At 40.3% G+C, this 16,155-nt stretch overlaps 2 protein-coding genes across 3 annotated transcripts in view; both read left to right on the top strand.

The window, feature by feature from the left end:
* The window catches only part of LOC109096568 (MOB kinase activator 3B), a 182,595-nt gene that overhangs the window by 150,004 nt on the left and 16,436 nt on the right, over window positions 1-16,155 (top strand). The window lies entirely within an intron of this gene.
* LOC122142012 (THAP domain-containing protein 1-like) lies at window positions 6,090-10,760 on the top strand. 2 transcript variants are annotated; one of them, XM_042751325.1, is made up of 3 exons: window positions 6,090-6,631; window positions 7,289-7,484; window positions 9,566-10,760. In XM_042751325.1, exons 1-3 carry the CDS (start codon window positions 6,561-6,563, stop codon window positions 9,995-9,997), a joined length of 699 nt encoding a protein of 232 aa, XP_042607259.1. In that variant the 5' UTR covers window positions 6,090-6,560; the 3' UTR covers window positions 9,998-10,760. The 2 variants fall into 2 exon arrangements, with proteins under 2 accessions (XP_042607259.1, XP_042607261.1); XM_042751327.1 differs by having other exon boundaries at window positions 6,091-6,631; window positions 7,289-7,478.

Raw genomic sequence — 16,155 nt, forward strand, 5'->3', positions numbered from 1 at the left:
TCCGTCCTAATACCCACACCTGCGGTCTTTGCATTTGACCACTTGTCTTCTTACGTGTTGTATTTCCTGTATTTGGCCAAAGTGTTCAAGTGTTTGTGAAGACCACAAGTATGTGTAGAACTGTTGATAATCCAGTGAGAGGCATCTACCACAGAGTGATGTAAAGATTGTTTTTTTGTTTTTTTACAGAGATTTATTTACACACATTTTGTGTATTAATACTTTGCATAACTTCTAATACTTGCAATAAACTAGTGCGCATATACTGCAAAGCTTTCCTCTACATCTTATGATTTTGGGGCCTGTGAGTTCCTGAACATGATGAATGATGGGATACGCTTATCCTCACATACGGCTCTGGAGCACTATTAGACACTACTGACAGTGATGTCACTATTAGACAATAAGGTTTTGCACATTTACTTGCTGACGTTGAATCCAAATATTTATTTTTAAAGCTCCTTTTTGTAATGTCAACTCAATGCTTTTACACACCATAATGACATTAAATGATCTTTGGGGGGTAATTTCTCAGCCAAAATTGATGTACAGTCTTATGAACTGGTCAGTGGAGGAGGTTGAATATTTACTAAATCTTTGTTTAAAATCGTTTTGTCATTTATCAGCTTTATTTCTATATATGTCATCAAGGCAAAAACTACAATTTTCACATTTTCTCCAGTTCTGAACGCTGTGTATGCACTGAATGCATGTAAGGCACATGTAAATGAAAATGTGAATCAGATTGCAGCATTTGAGGTTCATATAAACAGAAGACAGATTTGATTAATTAGTGCCTGTAAACCTTCCTACAGAGAGGCACCTACCTAGCAACAATCCAGAACACCCTAGCAACTGCGTAGCCAATATGCTAAAACCACTCCAAACCGCTTAGGAACTGCCTTACAGATGCAGCGTTTCATATTTCCTAATGAAAAATGCAGAAATCTAGATATCTCTTAAACTAAATAGGAGACAATCTCTTGAAATGAGGTGCACAGGATGGAGAATCTGAAGAATACATAAACCTTGAGGTTAATATAATAACATTGGTTTGTAAAATGTCTTCGAATCAAATGCAGCTGACACAAGCTAGAAAGCCCCCGAGATCTGTTTTATCTCGACACAATTCCTACTGAGGATCTGCGATCAGTGTGCGTCTTGAGAAGCAGTTTAAAGGACGTGGGCGTTCTGTCAAACGCGCTTCTGGATCCCAGCAGCAGCATCTCCATGGCCACGGGCCAATCAATCAAACCACATTCGTGTGCATCGCAGGCGCTCATGCATCGCAACTTCAGCATAGATTTGATAAAGACCCAAAACACCATGAGACAAGCTGATATTCCCTTCTGCTTCATGCAGAGCTTATTCTAACTGAAGACAGCGACGGCAGCAGAATCAGCCCATGATATCTCAGACAGATGGGCCTCCGCTTCCCCAGCAGCTTTCTGAGAACTGCTCGTATCTGCACACCAACACGGCCAAGCTCTGCTCCAGCGGCTGACAGTAATAGCTGCCATTTGAAAGCCTTTTCTGCTGTAATTCCTGGTGTAGGTGGGTATTACTGTAATTAGATGTCAATAGAGACATGTGAATATATGAGACACTGAAATAGTCCCGGTGAGAAGCCAAGCGTCCTAATTTCCACACTTTGATTTCAAACCATGTGGATTTGGAGACTTAGTACATTTTTAGTTCAGATTAAAACTGGTGCCGCCAAAGAAGTACTTGGAAAGAAACCGGTTTCCTGAGTGTGTTTATGCCTGCGGGAGACTTCAGATACAAGTGTGTCATGAATTTTGGATGGGGGTTAAATTGTCATTTCTTTGACTAGGTTGTGCTTGACTTTAGTGCTCTATTTCCAGCATGTTTTAAATGAAATATACATTTACTGAGCTATAAGTTCTAGAACCAGTCTAATCCATTCCATATTAAGCGTTCCTGTCCTGTGGTGTCATGAAGCAGAACCTGTAATCTGGACTGGGTTTGAGCAGGCCTACAGATCGAAACTAGGGAGGAAAAGAGGCTTTTGTGATGCTTTACTGCCCTCTCATGGTGCCAACACACCACTGACATTTTATCAGTCGCTCATATCATTCATCATAATGAATATTTACTCTCATAATGATGTCTTTTAAGTTAGTAGAGTGTGTAAAAGGCTTGGACAGAAATACAGCATGTAAATAAAGAGACAAAGCTACTCATTGACGACTCTGGCTTAAAGTTAATTTTCTTATCTGAACCACCTTTTTGATGAAACAGGATGCCCATATTATAGTAATGAGACAAACGGAATGACTTTTTCATTCATGTGACAGAGAGAGAGAGAGAGAGAGCATTAAACTGAATTGCCATTGTGACAAACACACATCTGTGTCAAAGCACTGAAATAAACAGCTGAAATACTTCTGACTGTAAACCAGGTTGTTTCATCAGTGTAAAAGCTGACATACCTCTCTAGGCGTTTTCACTGAAGCAGCAGAAATCAGTCAGACGCAGGTGTAGTGTGTGTTTGTTGCACGTCTCACACTCGTTCCTTGTGAGTAAACAAAGCATCTGCTATCTGTCACATGCATCACAACTCACAGGTTTCCTGTTCTAGTGTGCATCTCTTTTTCCTGTTTACACCACAAACACAGACCCACCATGTACCGTATGATGCACCTCTGCACATAATAAAGCACAACACAACAGATGATTGAGTAATGCTGGAGCGGTTCACACTCTCAACCCAAATGATGTTCAGAATGAAGCTGCACCTCTCAGAAAAACATCTGCGCTCTCCAGTCACAAATCTAAAGATTAGGATTTCATTTTCAGTCAGATACAGTGAAACATTTCTAATAAATTACAGGAAGAAAAATACAAAACACCAGCGAGAGAGACTGAGTCTCCTCAGAAAGTATTTCAAAGCGATACATAGCAACAAAGCTGACAAAATTAACTTCTGCCTTATTTTACCCACTTATATGCAACGTTTCTTTTCCCCTTCAAATTTTTTATGTATTTTTCTACAAATCTCAGATGACATGATGAGAGAATTTTCATTTTTGGCTGAAATATCACTTTAAGGCTACAAAGTTAGCCAAAATATTGATGGCATGCAAATTAATGAAGGGTCTGAAAACAAGTGGTACATATATATTTGGCAATATAAGCCCAGTGTTACGTCACCTTTATTTATATAGCGCTTTATTCAATACAGAGTGTGTCAATAACGCAAGAGGACAATAGTAAACACTTTTCCAGTTAAAGTCAGTTCATTGATGATTCAGTGATGTCATCATCCAGTTCAGCTCTCTTCCAATAGTGTCTGTGCAGTCAGTCAAGTGTCCTCAACTAAGCAAGGCAGAGGAACCAAAACTCCATCAGTGACAGAATGGAGAAAAAACCTTGGGAGAAACCAGGCTCAGTTGGGGGCCAGTTCTCCTCTGACCAGACGAAACCAGCAGTTCAATTCCAGGCTGCAGCAAAGTCAGATTGTGCAGAAGAATCATCTGTTTCCTGTGGTGTTCTCCCGGTGGTCGTCTGAGACAAGGTCTTTACAGGGGGTCTGTCTCTGGGGCTCTAGTCCTGGTCTCCGCTTTCAGGGCTGTAGAGGTCCTTTCTAGGTGCTGATCCACCATCTGGGCTGGATACGTACTGGATCCCGGTGACTGCAGTGACCCTCTGACTTGGATACAGACTGGATCTGGTGGCTACGGTGACCTCAGAATAAGAGAGAAACAGACTAATATGAGCGTAGATGCCATTCTTCTAATGATGTAGCAAGTACATCGGGTGTTATGGGAAGTGTTCCCGGTTCCGGTTTACCTAATTAATGCAGCCTAAAAATCCTTTAACGGATTTGGATATTAGAAGTGTATTAGTATGTTATGTGTAAGCCAGGTTAAAGAGATGGGTCTTTACTCTACATTTAAACTGCAAGAGTGTGTCTGCCTCCCGAACAAAGCTATGTGCCATAATGATGGAGTTCATCTTCACACAGGTGAGAGAAAGACGGGGCTCTCCTGTCCTGCAGAAACATTTATAATGGTCACAATCTGTATGTGACTCTGAGATTTTTTCCATTGACTCACTATCACCCTTTTTCCTGAGTAACCGGTGAGCCCCGCCATGATGGATTCTAACTTCTGTTTGTATAATCTTGTGTTCCAGTCTCTATAGAAATCCATGTTAAAATGGGGTTAAGTTGGCTGCCGCTGTAACAGCAATAACCTCGAGGAATTCCTGTACGTTACATGTTTTATGTATCAGCAAATCTGTCCATGTCCGGCGCTGCATGAACGATGACAAAAGAAAATAAACATGACTTGTTAAAGCACTGTGTGTTAAATAATAAAATAAAGTGGGAAAATAATGTGTGCTCTCATTTAGTGTGGACAAAATCCCCCTAACTCCCCCAAGAAATGGAATTCCATGAAGTACGATATAATAAAACAAAACAGGGAAATAACATGGGTGAAGAGTAAAATTAGGGAGAAGGGTTATAACAAGTAATGAAGAAAAAGTCATGATCATTTGTCAAACAAACAGAACAGTATATACATCCTGTGAAACATTCAAAAGCGCTAGAAAAAGAAATAGGATCAGTGGAAGGGGCAAGATGTCTGAACATGGAAGAGTTTTGATCCAGTGTAAAGATGAAATTCAGAGAGCAAAGATACTAAAACTAAAATCCCTGGCTGGTGGTAAAGTAAGCTGTGCTGAAGTGTGTTTGAGGAGGAGAGGGTGATTTCAGGAGCGCCCTCGAATGTAACTATGGAGGAAGGAAAAGAAAACTTGATCGGAGGAAAAGTTGCTTCGGTCAAAAGACTGATGATATGGAAAGATAATAAAAATGTGATGGTCTCTCTGTGTTGATACACTTTGAAGACAGCAATTTACCAGTAAAGATGAAGCTAGGTTTCATCAGTTATGTGGTACGGGAATATGTCCCCGATGTATTAAGCACTGATTCGTTCCTGCTTTGACTACGGATGCATTTTATATTATGGTCAGCAACCAAATCTTTACTTGAAAAAATTAGACATCATACAGTCCAGAGCATTAGGAATATGTTGTGGAGCAATTAAAACATCCTCTGTAGCTGGGGCAGAAATGTGCGAGATGCCTCTTGAACTTAGAAGGACACAAGTGACAATGACATACTGGGTGAATCCTCAACAATCAGTACGTACTCTTCTCACTCGTAAAGTACTGGAGGAGTGCTGGGAATATTCGTATGATGGAGGATGTAGTTTTGGATGGAAGAGTAGAGTACGGCGTGGACAATAAGCTCTTCCTCTCACTGATGAGAGTCCCTGAACCACTCGTAGACTTGAGCTTACTAGACAAGCCCAAAGGTGAATTCATCAGAAAGGAGACTAATGCTATTCTAAATAATACATTTTATTCAACAATACAAATATTTACGGATGGATCTAAGCATCCTGTTAGTCACACGGTTGGAGTAGGTGTCTATATTCCAACATTTAAAGTATGAATTAGTGTGAACTTGCCAGATGATTTATCTGTATAACAGTTAACAGCTATATAACAGGACTAGGGTGGGCTGAACAAGACAGAGAAGATTTATCAATGGAAGTGTTTTCTATCTTTATACAGACTGAAAGAGGCTGGAATAATGGTGTATTTTTGTTGGGGTATCTGGTAATGAAGTTGCTGATAAGATGGAGGTGGATGTTAAAGTGACTACAGGGATGGTGTGTTTTTGTTGGGTTTTATGGTAATGAATGAATAAATGGCAAATTAGATGGGATAACAGGAGCACAGGGAGATCACAAAGACAGTAGGGAGGATAAATTGTGAGGGAAGAGATAGGAAAGAAGAGGTGTGGCTGTCTAGATTGGGACTCATCACCTATGCAAGTTTACTTGACAGTAGGTATAGTAGGTGGCGATGATGCTACTAAGGAGTTATTCGCCATTAAACAAGAAGAAGAAGAAGTCATTATGTAGCAGCATGAACAGCCAATCAGATCTGAGGGATTCTCACGCTGAACGGAAATACGCGTGAGGCGATACACATGAAAGGGGTGGTGCTTGGGGGCCCGTACTTCCGCTCAAATGTGTCAAGTAAGATGGTCTAAATAATAACGATCTTATTTCAAACTCTAAATGCCTTGTTGAACTCCTGGCTGTGTATAAAGCAGGCGGACGCCAGTGGTCTGATGTAAATGACCGTCCGGACTGCTGCACGCGGTCACCTGATGCCTGTTACTTTTCTCCGCGCTGCTCAGGATCGCTCAATCACAGTCGACCGCGAGCACCGCTCATGCGTGTTTACAAACGACTTCATAGCGATTTGCCTGTGCGTGTTAGGTACTGCACTTCATATTTGTAAAAGATTACAACATTTGCAGTCCAAACGTCTGCAGGAAGGCAGAGGCCACGGTGAGAAGTGCATGCGGTGAATGAGCGCCGCCTGCGGGAGCGAGCCGTGGTTCTCTGCGAAACTCTCAGCGTCGAGCCTGAAGCCTGCGGCCAGCAATGAGAAGCGCACAGAAGAGCGAGAGCGAACATTATTCCTGATCAGCAGATTTCAGATCGCAGGGAAACATGGTTCAGTCCTGCTCGGCGTACGGATGCAAAAACAGATACCACAAAGACAAAAACATCTCCTTCCATAAGTGAGCTGCTCTCCTCCGCGTGCTCCGTGTGTGTGTGTTTGGATCGCGTGCTCCGTGTGCTGATGTGTGTGTGTTTAGACCGAGTCTGTTCTGTTTTCGCTGGTCTCGGTTTGTTCGGTTTGGTTAACTTTAGTCGACTAGCAGTCTTCTTTCACCTTCACAGCAGACTAAGTTGTTTTCCAGAAAACATCAGCTGTCATGGTCGACTTCCTCAAGCCTGTATGACTTTCTTCTGTGGAAAAGAAAGGAAGATATTTGGAGAAATGTCTCAGTGTTGTGTTGTTGTTCTCCGTGTCTCTGTGCTTCCCATCATTCTTCAGAATATCTTCTTTTGTGAAAGTCATACAGGAGGAAATGATAAAATATTTACTTAGACTACACTGAAAAACAGTACTGAAGGTTGAGTAGTGTTGGATATCTCATCAAACAGACACGGTTAGCTCTGTCTTAATTCTGTATGTTTTATAAAAGTATATGTTGTATTTCCTGTGCATGAATTGTTCTCCGTGTGTTGTTTGTACAGCATGTGTATGTTAGTCTTCCTCCACTGATGCAGATTTTCACTTGCTCGTACACTCGGGGTAATAGTTGATTTGGTGATGATCCGAATGGATCCATTCTGAGGTCATTAGTGATTTCGTGTTGTTCCTGGCGCAGGTTTCCTCTGGCGCGGCCGGACGTCTGTGGGAGGTGGGTGGCCGCTATGAAGAGAAGGAACTTCAAACCCACCAAGTACAGCAACATCTGCTCTCAGCACTTCACCAGAGACTGCTTCAAACGCGAGTGCAACAACCGCGTGCTGAAGGACAACGCCGTGCCCTCGCTCTTCACCTCCAGCAAACTACAGGTGCAGGTGACGTGAAGTCAAACCGCGTTTACTTCTGTTCCTCTTGTGTTTTGGGGTGTTAAAATGTAAAAAAAAAAAAAAAAAAAGTACTTTTTTTTTTTTTTGGATTATTCTGTATTTTTTCCCTTCCCAGTTCAGCAGAAGATTAACATTTAATTGCATTACATATTTTTTGCCTATCCCTGACCCTTACCACATGCTGTAGTTATCCTTCTGACTAACCATTATAACTAACTAGTAGGGCTGAACGATTTTGGAAAATAATCTTATTGCGATTTTTTTTTTTCTTTTACCAATATTGCGATTGCAATTTTAATATGCAAGCAATAATTTTTTTAAACTCTTCATGTTCTGTATTATTCAACAAAGACGAGCTTAAAATCATTGTATAGTATGACCAACACAATATTAGAGAGATTAAACAGAAATGTTATTTTTTGTAGGCCAGGTCTATGTTACGATGGAATTAGTGAAAAAAACACCTGCATCACTTGAAACATTGAAAATAGCATAGAGAGAATAACTGTTATATTATTCTGATTCTCTCTGTTATTTATTTATTTATTGTGTGTTTCATGCTGTCCGCTAAAGGCGCAGGACACACACAGGCTTTCCTCCTCACCAGCGACATTAAACACCGTGTATACACCGGACACGAGCCGCAAAATACAGCACACTTCACTGGATGCGGCGCGACAAAACCCGACATTAAACTCTATTTATGACGTACTGACTTGCTCTATTTATGACGTACTGACACAAAGTTAAATTATTTGCAACAGTCGCTTCCTCGCGTCCAGTGTCCAGTAGAGCTGTTGCGGCTCGTCTGGTACAGACACAGTGAGTGAAGCGAGAGCAAGATATGCCTCGTCATATTTTCTGCATTTAGCTTCTGAATGAGCAGCATCTGTCTTTTGAAGTACGTTCATATTATATGCGCTTTCAAACATTTCCGCGTGTAGTGTGCCAGGGTTGCCAGGTTTTCAAGACAAAACTAGCCCAATCGCGTTTCGAGGGGGGTCCACCGGTATTCCAGGCGGTAAAATACACGTTTTACGGAGGGGTTCCCCAAACCGTGGACTTGGCAACACTGTAGCGTGCCGACTTGATGCTTCTTCTGAAGACTGCTTAGACAGCGCTGATTAGATCGATCGGTTCGTGACATCAAAGTACTGTGAGAGCTACAAAGAGAGCGGACCAGTTTGATGTAAGTCCAGCCGAACACACCTCTTTACTCTCGCGTGTCACGTGACCGAGTGTAATCACCGTCTCTGCTATTGAAAAACCGCGTTTGTTCATATCGCGATATTATCGCAAATGCATTTAATCGTTCAGCCCTACTATTTGTTTATATGCATTTGACCTCAGTTATGATTGGCTAACCTCTATACATGTAAAATGAGGGTGTCTAGCTCAGGATTATTAAAGTAATCCATAGCACTCGTGCCCAGTACTGTATATCTACAGTTTCCTGAAATCATACGATTAATGGGGGAATGAAGTAAAGCTGTCTCTTCTGGCGGATATTCAGACTCATTGCTCTTATTTGACGTCCGTATTGCCAAATGCCATTGGTTCCATTGGGTCTGTCTCATAAACAAAAGCTTTTTGTCATTTTTGGAGCTTGATAGCGTTAAGTTTCCCACTTTCAAGGAAAAACGGCTGCCAAGCACAGCATAAAGTAAGTCTTACAAGTAAATGTCCAAAAGTTTATTTCTTGGGTAAACTGACCCAGTAACCTCATTCTCAACTGGTAAAGTGTAAAGATGAGCTTTTGTCCAGGATGCATTTGAAACTTAAACACTAAATGTGGTTTGAGTATTTGGATCACAAAACACTCAGCTCTTTTATGACTGAGAACAAGGTGTGTCTGAAAGTTACAGAATGTTTTTTCATAATTTCAAACTCTCATTTCTCCAAAGATCAGGTAAACACGGCCCTGTCCCAAATGCTGCAAGCGCAAGTCTTCTTCAAGCGCTCCATTCGGGACACAGCCTTTGATTTCCCATCACATGAGCCCTATAAATCCCCTCATAAGCACATTTGCTGAGAAAAAAAGAACATAATTTGCCCTCCGTTGTTCACAGGCAGCGTCTCTGGAGGAAACCTTCAGCCCAGACATGGACTTTTCTCTGAGTCTCCCGCTGTCTGACGCTGAAGAGACGCCGGCGGTGCGTCCGTCTGAAGCAGAGCTCTGCCCGTCCACAGCGCTGCCGGAGCCCGGCCCGGACCTCCACACCAGCGCCTTCGTCTCCTGCGACCACAACTACACGGTGGAGGACACGGTGCAGCAGAAGAGACGCATCGAGCAGCTGCAGGAACAGCTGGAGAAGCTGCGCAAGAGACTGAAGACGGTGCAGCAGAAGTGCCGGAGGCAGGAGAGGCAGCTGGAGCGCTTCCGAGCCATGAGCGAGGTCCAGAAGCCCGGCAAGGACGCGGCGCTGGGAGAAAGCTACGTCATCCTGCCCAAAGAGATCTACGACGTCCTGAAAGGAATAGAGACCATCGGTGCGTCGTGAAGGAAGTCGAGCAACAGAGAGTCACGGTTTTAAAGTGGTTCTAGCGTCTCCTTTGGGGGATATACATCATGACTTGTGTTCTGAATGTGTGTGAACGTAAGACGTTTCTCTTTGACTGAAGCGGGTTCAGATGGACTTTGGTTACACAGAATGATCGTCTGCTTCAGAGCTGAACTAACTCAACATGCAATAACTGTGTGAGAGGATTCAGGTGTGATCATTCGTCCGTTTGCAGCGTCTGAATACGTCTGCTTCGGTCAGAGAAACTAAACTCTTTAGCACTTGTGAAAATAGTTTGTGCACTTGGATGCCAGATGAGCCTCGGTGCACGAGAGACTGGAGCGACGCTGACTCCGTGACAAACACTTCAGTAAATCAGGGTCTCATTATGATTTGTTGAAATGGTAGCAGATCAGTGTTTGTTCTGTTATTAAATGGGTTTTTTTCTAAATTAAACCTCTAGAGTTAATACTGACTAGTTTATTTTGATTTGATTAATGTACTACGATGACCAGACTTCACTAAACACATTTTCAGTAGCCGTAGAGTCACATATCAAAGGGCTTTGAGCTGTTTGTTGTCGTTTTCTCACCCTTTGCTTGTTCATTTATTATTTACAAAACGGTAATAATTGTGGAATCAATGTAAGCCATATATGGGTAAAAATATATTTTTGCTGGGAAAAACTCATTGTTGCCTTACAGTCACAGTGCAGATGTTCATGTGTTTGACTGTCAATACAACGCTCTCATTCTTGACCTGAGTTTGTGTCGTCAGGTTTCCTGAATGTCTCGGTTTATTACTGTCCTGTACGGACACACGTATAGCACTCACACTTAAAGGGATACTCCACCCCAAAATGAAAATGTTGTCATTAATCACTTACCTCCATGTCGTTCCAAACCCGTAAAAGCTCTTTTATTTTGGATGAAAACCGGGAGGCCTGTGCCTGTCCCATAGACTGCCAAATAAATAAAAGTGTCAAGGTCCAGGAAAGTATGAAAGTCATCGTCAGAATACTCCATCTGCCATCAGACGTGCAATCTGGGTTATATGAAGCGACGGGAACACTTTTTTGTAAGCAAAGAAAACAAAAATAACGACTTTATTCAATAGTTCCTTTGTCAACAGTCTCCTCTGTGTCTCTCTATATCACTGTATGCTGTGTATGCTCTTCTGTATCATCCGTGCCACAAGGATGCCCTTTTTTTTTTTATTTCAAATCAAAGCTAAATACACCTAGAAACAGCACATCCTTGAGGTGCAGATGATACAGAAGAGCATACACAGCATACGGTGATATAGAGACACTTGTTTTATCTGTTATAAATCTGTTAGATACTCAATGATTTGAATGCTTACTCCCACACACACACACACACACACACACACACCAACACTTACAAGAATACATATACAGGAGTTATCAGGATTATCTTTAAATGTTAGCTATCAGTTTATATGTTTGTTTGTCCATTTGATTTTGTATTTGGCACTTGTAATCATTGTCACATTCTTTACTTGCATAATGATAATAATTATTATTAGTAGTTATAATAATTATTTTAAAGAAAAAAAAGTGAAAAAAAGTGGTTTCAAGTATAATTAGTTTGAAGTAATGTTTGTTGAAATAACATTAAGTTCAAGTTTAAGTTTATTTGTATAGCGCTTTTCATGATACTAATTGTTGCAAAGCAGCTTTATAGAAAATTAAGTTTCTACAATATATTTAGTAGTAGCTTATCAGTGATGACTGTCAGTGAATGTACATATGGCATACATGTATGGTAAAATACAGTTAAAGACGTAAACAAACAGACGATTAACACTATTTACAGCAATTATTATATGATGCAATCACACTTATAGCAGAATGTGTTAGTTCTGTATGTTGTCTCTGGGTTAGCGTCATCTGAGGTCCTCTGAGGGGCTGGCATCTTCTCTTCTCAGGTGTTCTGGATCCAGACTGGAGCTTGTGGAAATCCTAGTTACAGAGAAACAAATAGAGACATAATTAGCGTAGCTGCTGTTCCAGCCAAGTAAAATTAATTAGTTTAACCCAAGCTAAAGAATAATAATGCACATTTGATCAGATATAACTGCAGTACATGGTTATGAGGTGCATTATTTGAATGCTTGGCCAAAGAGGTGTGTTTTTAATCTAGATTTAAACAGAGAGAGTGTGTCTGAGCCCCGAACATTATCAGGAAGGCTATTCCAGAGTTTTGGGAGCCAAATGTGAAAAAAGTTCTACCTCCTTTAGTGGACTTTGCTATCCTAGGTACTATCAAAAGTCCAGTGTTTTGTGACCTTAGGGTGCGTGATGGGTTGTAGCGTGGTAGGAGACTAGTTAGGTGCGCAGGAGCTAAGCCATTAAGGGCCTTATAAGTAAGTAATAATATTTTGTAACTGATACGGAACTTAATAGGTAGCCAGTGCAGAGACTGTAGTATTGGGGTAATATGATCATATTTTCTTGACCTGGTAAATTATTGGTCATCCAATCTTTTACATTTTTCATACACTTTGTTAGCTTTGATAATTTAGAAGTTTCATTGGTAACACTTTCTAATAACGTTCAGTTGTAAGGCATTTATAACTTGCTTAATGATGAACTAATCATTTACAAAACACCTGTTCATAAATGATTAATAAGTGGTTTGTTCATATTTTTATCTACTGTGTTTTTGTAGATTGAGTTATAAATCATTTACAAGTGATTAGATGTTAATTAACTAATCATTTACAAAACATGACTATACATTCACAAATGATTACGTAATATGCAAACTATTTACCAATCTGTCACAGGTTATCTTAAAAAATAGCATATCATGAAATAATCAAACAGATCTGTAGTAGATGGTTAATATGTTACTAGTTAAGATATTATTAATCACTTATAATTCATTGAAATGTCAACATTGTACTATTATCTCACAGCGTTAAAATACTCCATGTGTGTCAGAAAAGACATCTGTCTACACCAGTGATCCTCAAATCTGGCTCGCGAGATCCAGTTTCCTGACGAGTTTACCTCCAATCCTAATCAAACCTGGGGATCACCCTCACCAATGAGCCCTTACAGTGCAGTACACACTACAAAGTATTCAAAACCTGTTGTGTAAACACATGAATAAATCATTTACAAAGCTTTCTGCATCTCCTAATCTACAACTGATGAGTAGTTTACACTTTAGATTAGGAGCTGCAGAAAGCTTTGTAAATGATTTATTCATGTGTTTACACAACAGGTTTTGAATACTTTGTAGTGTGTACTAAAACGTAAGCGGCTGACTGGTGAGGATGTAGACAGATGTCTTTTCTGATACATGGATTATTTATAACACTGTGTGTGTTGTAAAGTGATTAGTTCATCATTAACTAATCAATTATAATTACTTACAACTAAAAGTTATTATAGAGTTTTTCTGACGCAAGAAGCAAGTCATTTGTAATTTTAACAAGTGCAGTTTCTGTGCTATGGTGGGCGCCTGAAATTCTTCATAGAGATTTATTTATTTATTTATTTATTTTTGCAAGGAGGAGCACAATTGAGCAGACACAACTTTTTCAAAAATTTAAGAAATAAACTAACCTAAAGATAACCTAAAGATAACGACGAGTTAATAAATTGAGAAGCGGTTTATCTGCTACAGGTAACAACTCTTTCAGTAATTTAGTGGGTACAGGATCTAATAAACATGTTGTTGTTGGTTTAGATGCAGTGATAAGTTATTTAGCTCTTCCTGTCCTATAGTTGTAAAGCACTGCAGTTTATCTTTGGGTGCGATTGATAAACCTAAAGTATTAGACGCTGTAGAATCTACATTTGTTATTGTATTTCTGATGTTATCTATTTTTATCAGTGAAGAAATTCATAAAGTCATTACTATTTAACTGTGAGGGAATATTTAGATCGGGTGGCGTCTGGTTATTTGTTAATCTAGCCACTGTGCTAAATAAAAAACCTTGGATTGTTTTGGTTGTTTTCTATGAGTTTGTGGATATGCTCGGCCCTGGCAGTTTTTTTAGAGCCTGTCTATAGCTGGACATACTGTTTTTTCCACGCAATTCTAAAAACTTCCAAGTTAGTTTTTCTCCATTTGCGCTCAAGACTACGAGTTTCTTTCTTGAGAGCGTGGATATTACTGTTGTACCATGGCGCAGTACGTTTTTTTCTCTAACCTTTTTCAATCTGAGGGGGGGGCAACAGCTTCTAATGTATTAGAGAAGATAGTGCCCATGTTGCCAGTCATTTTGTCTAGTTCATGTGTATTTATGGGTACACAGAGCAGTTGAGATAAATCAGGCAGGTTATTTGTGAATCTGTCTTTGGTGGCTGGAACAATAGTTCTGCCCGGACGATAACGCGAAGCCATATAGTTATTATCAGTAATACGCAGCATGCACGATACAAGGAAATGGTCAGTAACATCATCACTTTGAGGTACGATTCCTCAGCATATCCAATAGCTCAGAAAATCTTGATGGTGTAACAGAAACTATTGACTCTCTCTTTCTTTCTAGCAGTTTAGATATGGTTGCTCCTTTACACTTAAAGAAGATTAAGGAAAACAGTCTGACACCATGGTATAATGGGCTAAATTAATGAAATATAAAGCATCAACAGACGCAGACAATTCCCAACAGCACAGCAGTAATGACTTTATGAACAACTGCACTTCTAAGATCGATACTATTAGAGATAAAACTGTAACCATGCAGCCATCAGCTACAGTATCGCATCAGACAGTGTGCTATAGATCGCGGGTGCTTGCAGAAGTCATAGATCCTCTTCTGACTATTATTAATTCATCATTGTCATTAGGATATGTCCCTAAAACCTTCAAATTGGCTGCTATTAAGCCTCTTGTTAAAAAAACTTGATCCTAGAGAATTAGTTAATTCCAGACTGATCTCAAATCTCCCTTTTCTGTCCAAGATACTAGAAAAGGTAGTATCCTCACAATTACATTCCTTCTTATAGAACAATTGTATCTGTGAGGATTTCCAGTAAGGATTTAGACCGTATCATAGTACTGAGACTGCTCTCATTAGAATTACAAATGACCTGCTCTTATCATCTGATCTTGGTTGTATTTCTCTATTTGTGTTACTGGATCTTAGTGCTGCGTGCGTTCGACACTATTGACCACAACATTCTTTTGCATAGAGACTAGAACACTTTGTTGGCATTAATGGAAGTGCATTAGCATGGTTTAAATCGTACTTATATGACCGCCATCAGTTCGTAGCAGTGAATGAAGAGGTATCATTTCAATCACAAGTGCAGTATGGAGTACCTCAAAGGCTCAGTACTAGGGCCGTTACTCTTCATGCTTTACATGTTACCTTTGGGAGATATCATCAGGAAACACGGTGTTAGCTTTCACTGTTATGCTGATGATACTCAGCTCTATATTTCTTTGGGGCCCAGCGAAACATACCAATTTGAAAAACTAACGGAATGCAAAGTCGATATAAAAAACTGGATGATGAGTAATTTCTTACTGCTAAATTCTGAAAAAACAGAGGTGTTAATTATAGGACCTAAAAGCTCTGCATGTAATGACCTAGAACGCTGTCTAAGACTTGATGGCTGCTCTGTCAGCGGAGACCAGGACTAGAGCCCCAGAGACAGATCTCCTGTAAAGACCTTATCTCAGAGGACCACCGGGACAAGACCACAGGAAACAGATGATTCTTCTGCACAATCTGACTTTGCTGCAGCCTGGAATTGAACTGCTGGTTTCGTCTGGTCAGAGGAGAACTGGCCCCCGACTGAGCCTGGTTTCTCCCAAGGTTTTTTTCTCCATTCTGTCACTGATGGAGTTTTGGTTCCTTGCCGCTGTCGCCTCTGGCTTGCTTAGTTGGGGACACTTCATTTACAGCGATATCGTTGACAGATACTATTTAAACTGAACTGGGCTGCATGATGACATCACTGAATTCAATGATGAACTGCCTTTAACTGTCATTTTGCATTATTGACACACTGTTTTCCTAATTAATGTTGTTCAGTCGCTTTGACACAATCTGTTTTGTTTAAAGGGCAATATAAATAAAGGTAACTTGACTTGACTTGACTTGTTGAGAGCAGTCTCAGTACAAGTCAATAGTTTCTGGTATCACATCAAGTTTTTCTAAACTATTGT

The sequence above is a fragment of the Cyprinus carpio genome, chromosome A5 (genome assembly GCF_018340385.1).
Source record: "Cyprinus carpio isolate SPL01 chromosome A5, ASM1834038v1, whole genome shotgun sequence".
NCBI classification, from domain to species: domain Eukaryota; kingdom Metazoa; phylum Chordata; class Actinopteri; order Cypriniformes; family Cyprinidae; genus Cyprinus; species Cyprinus carpio.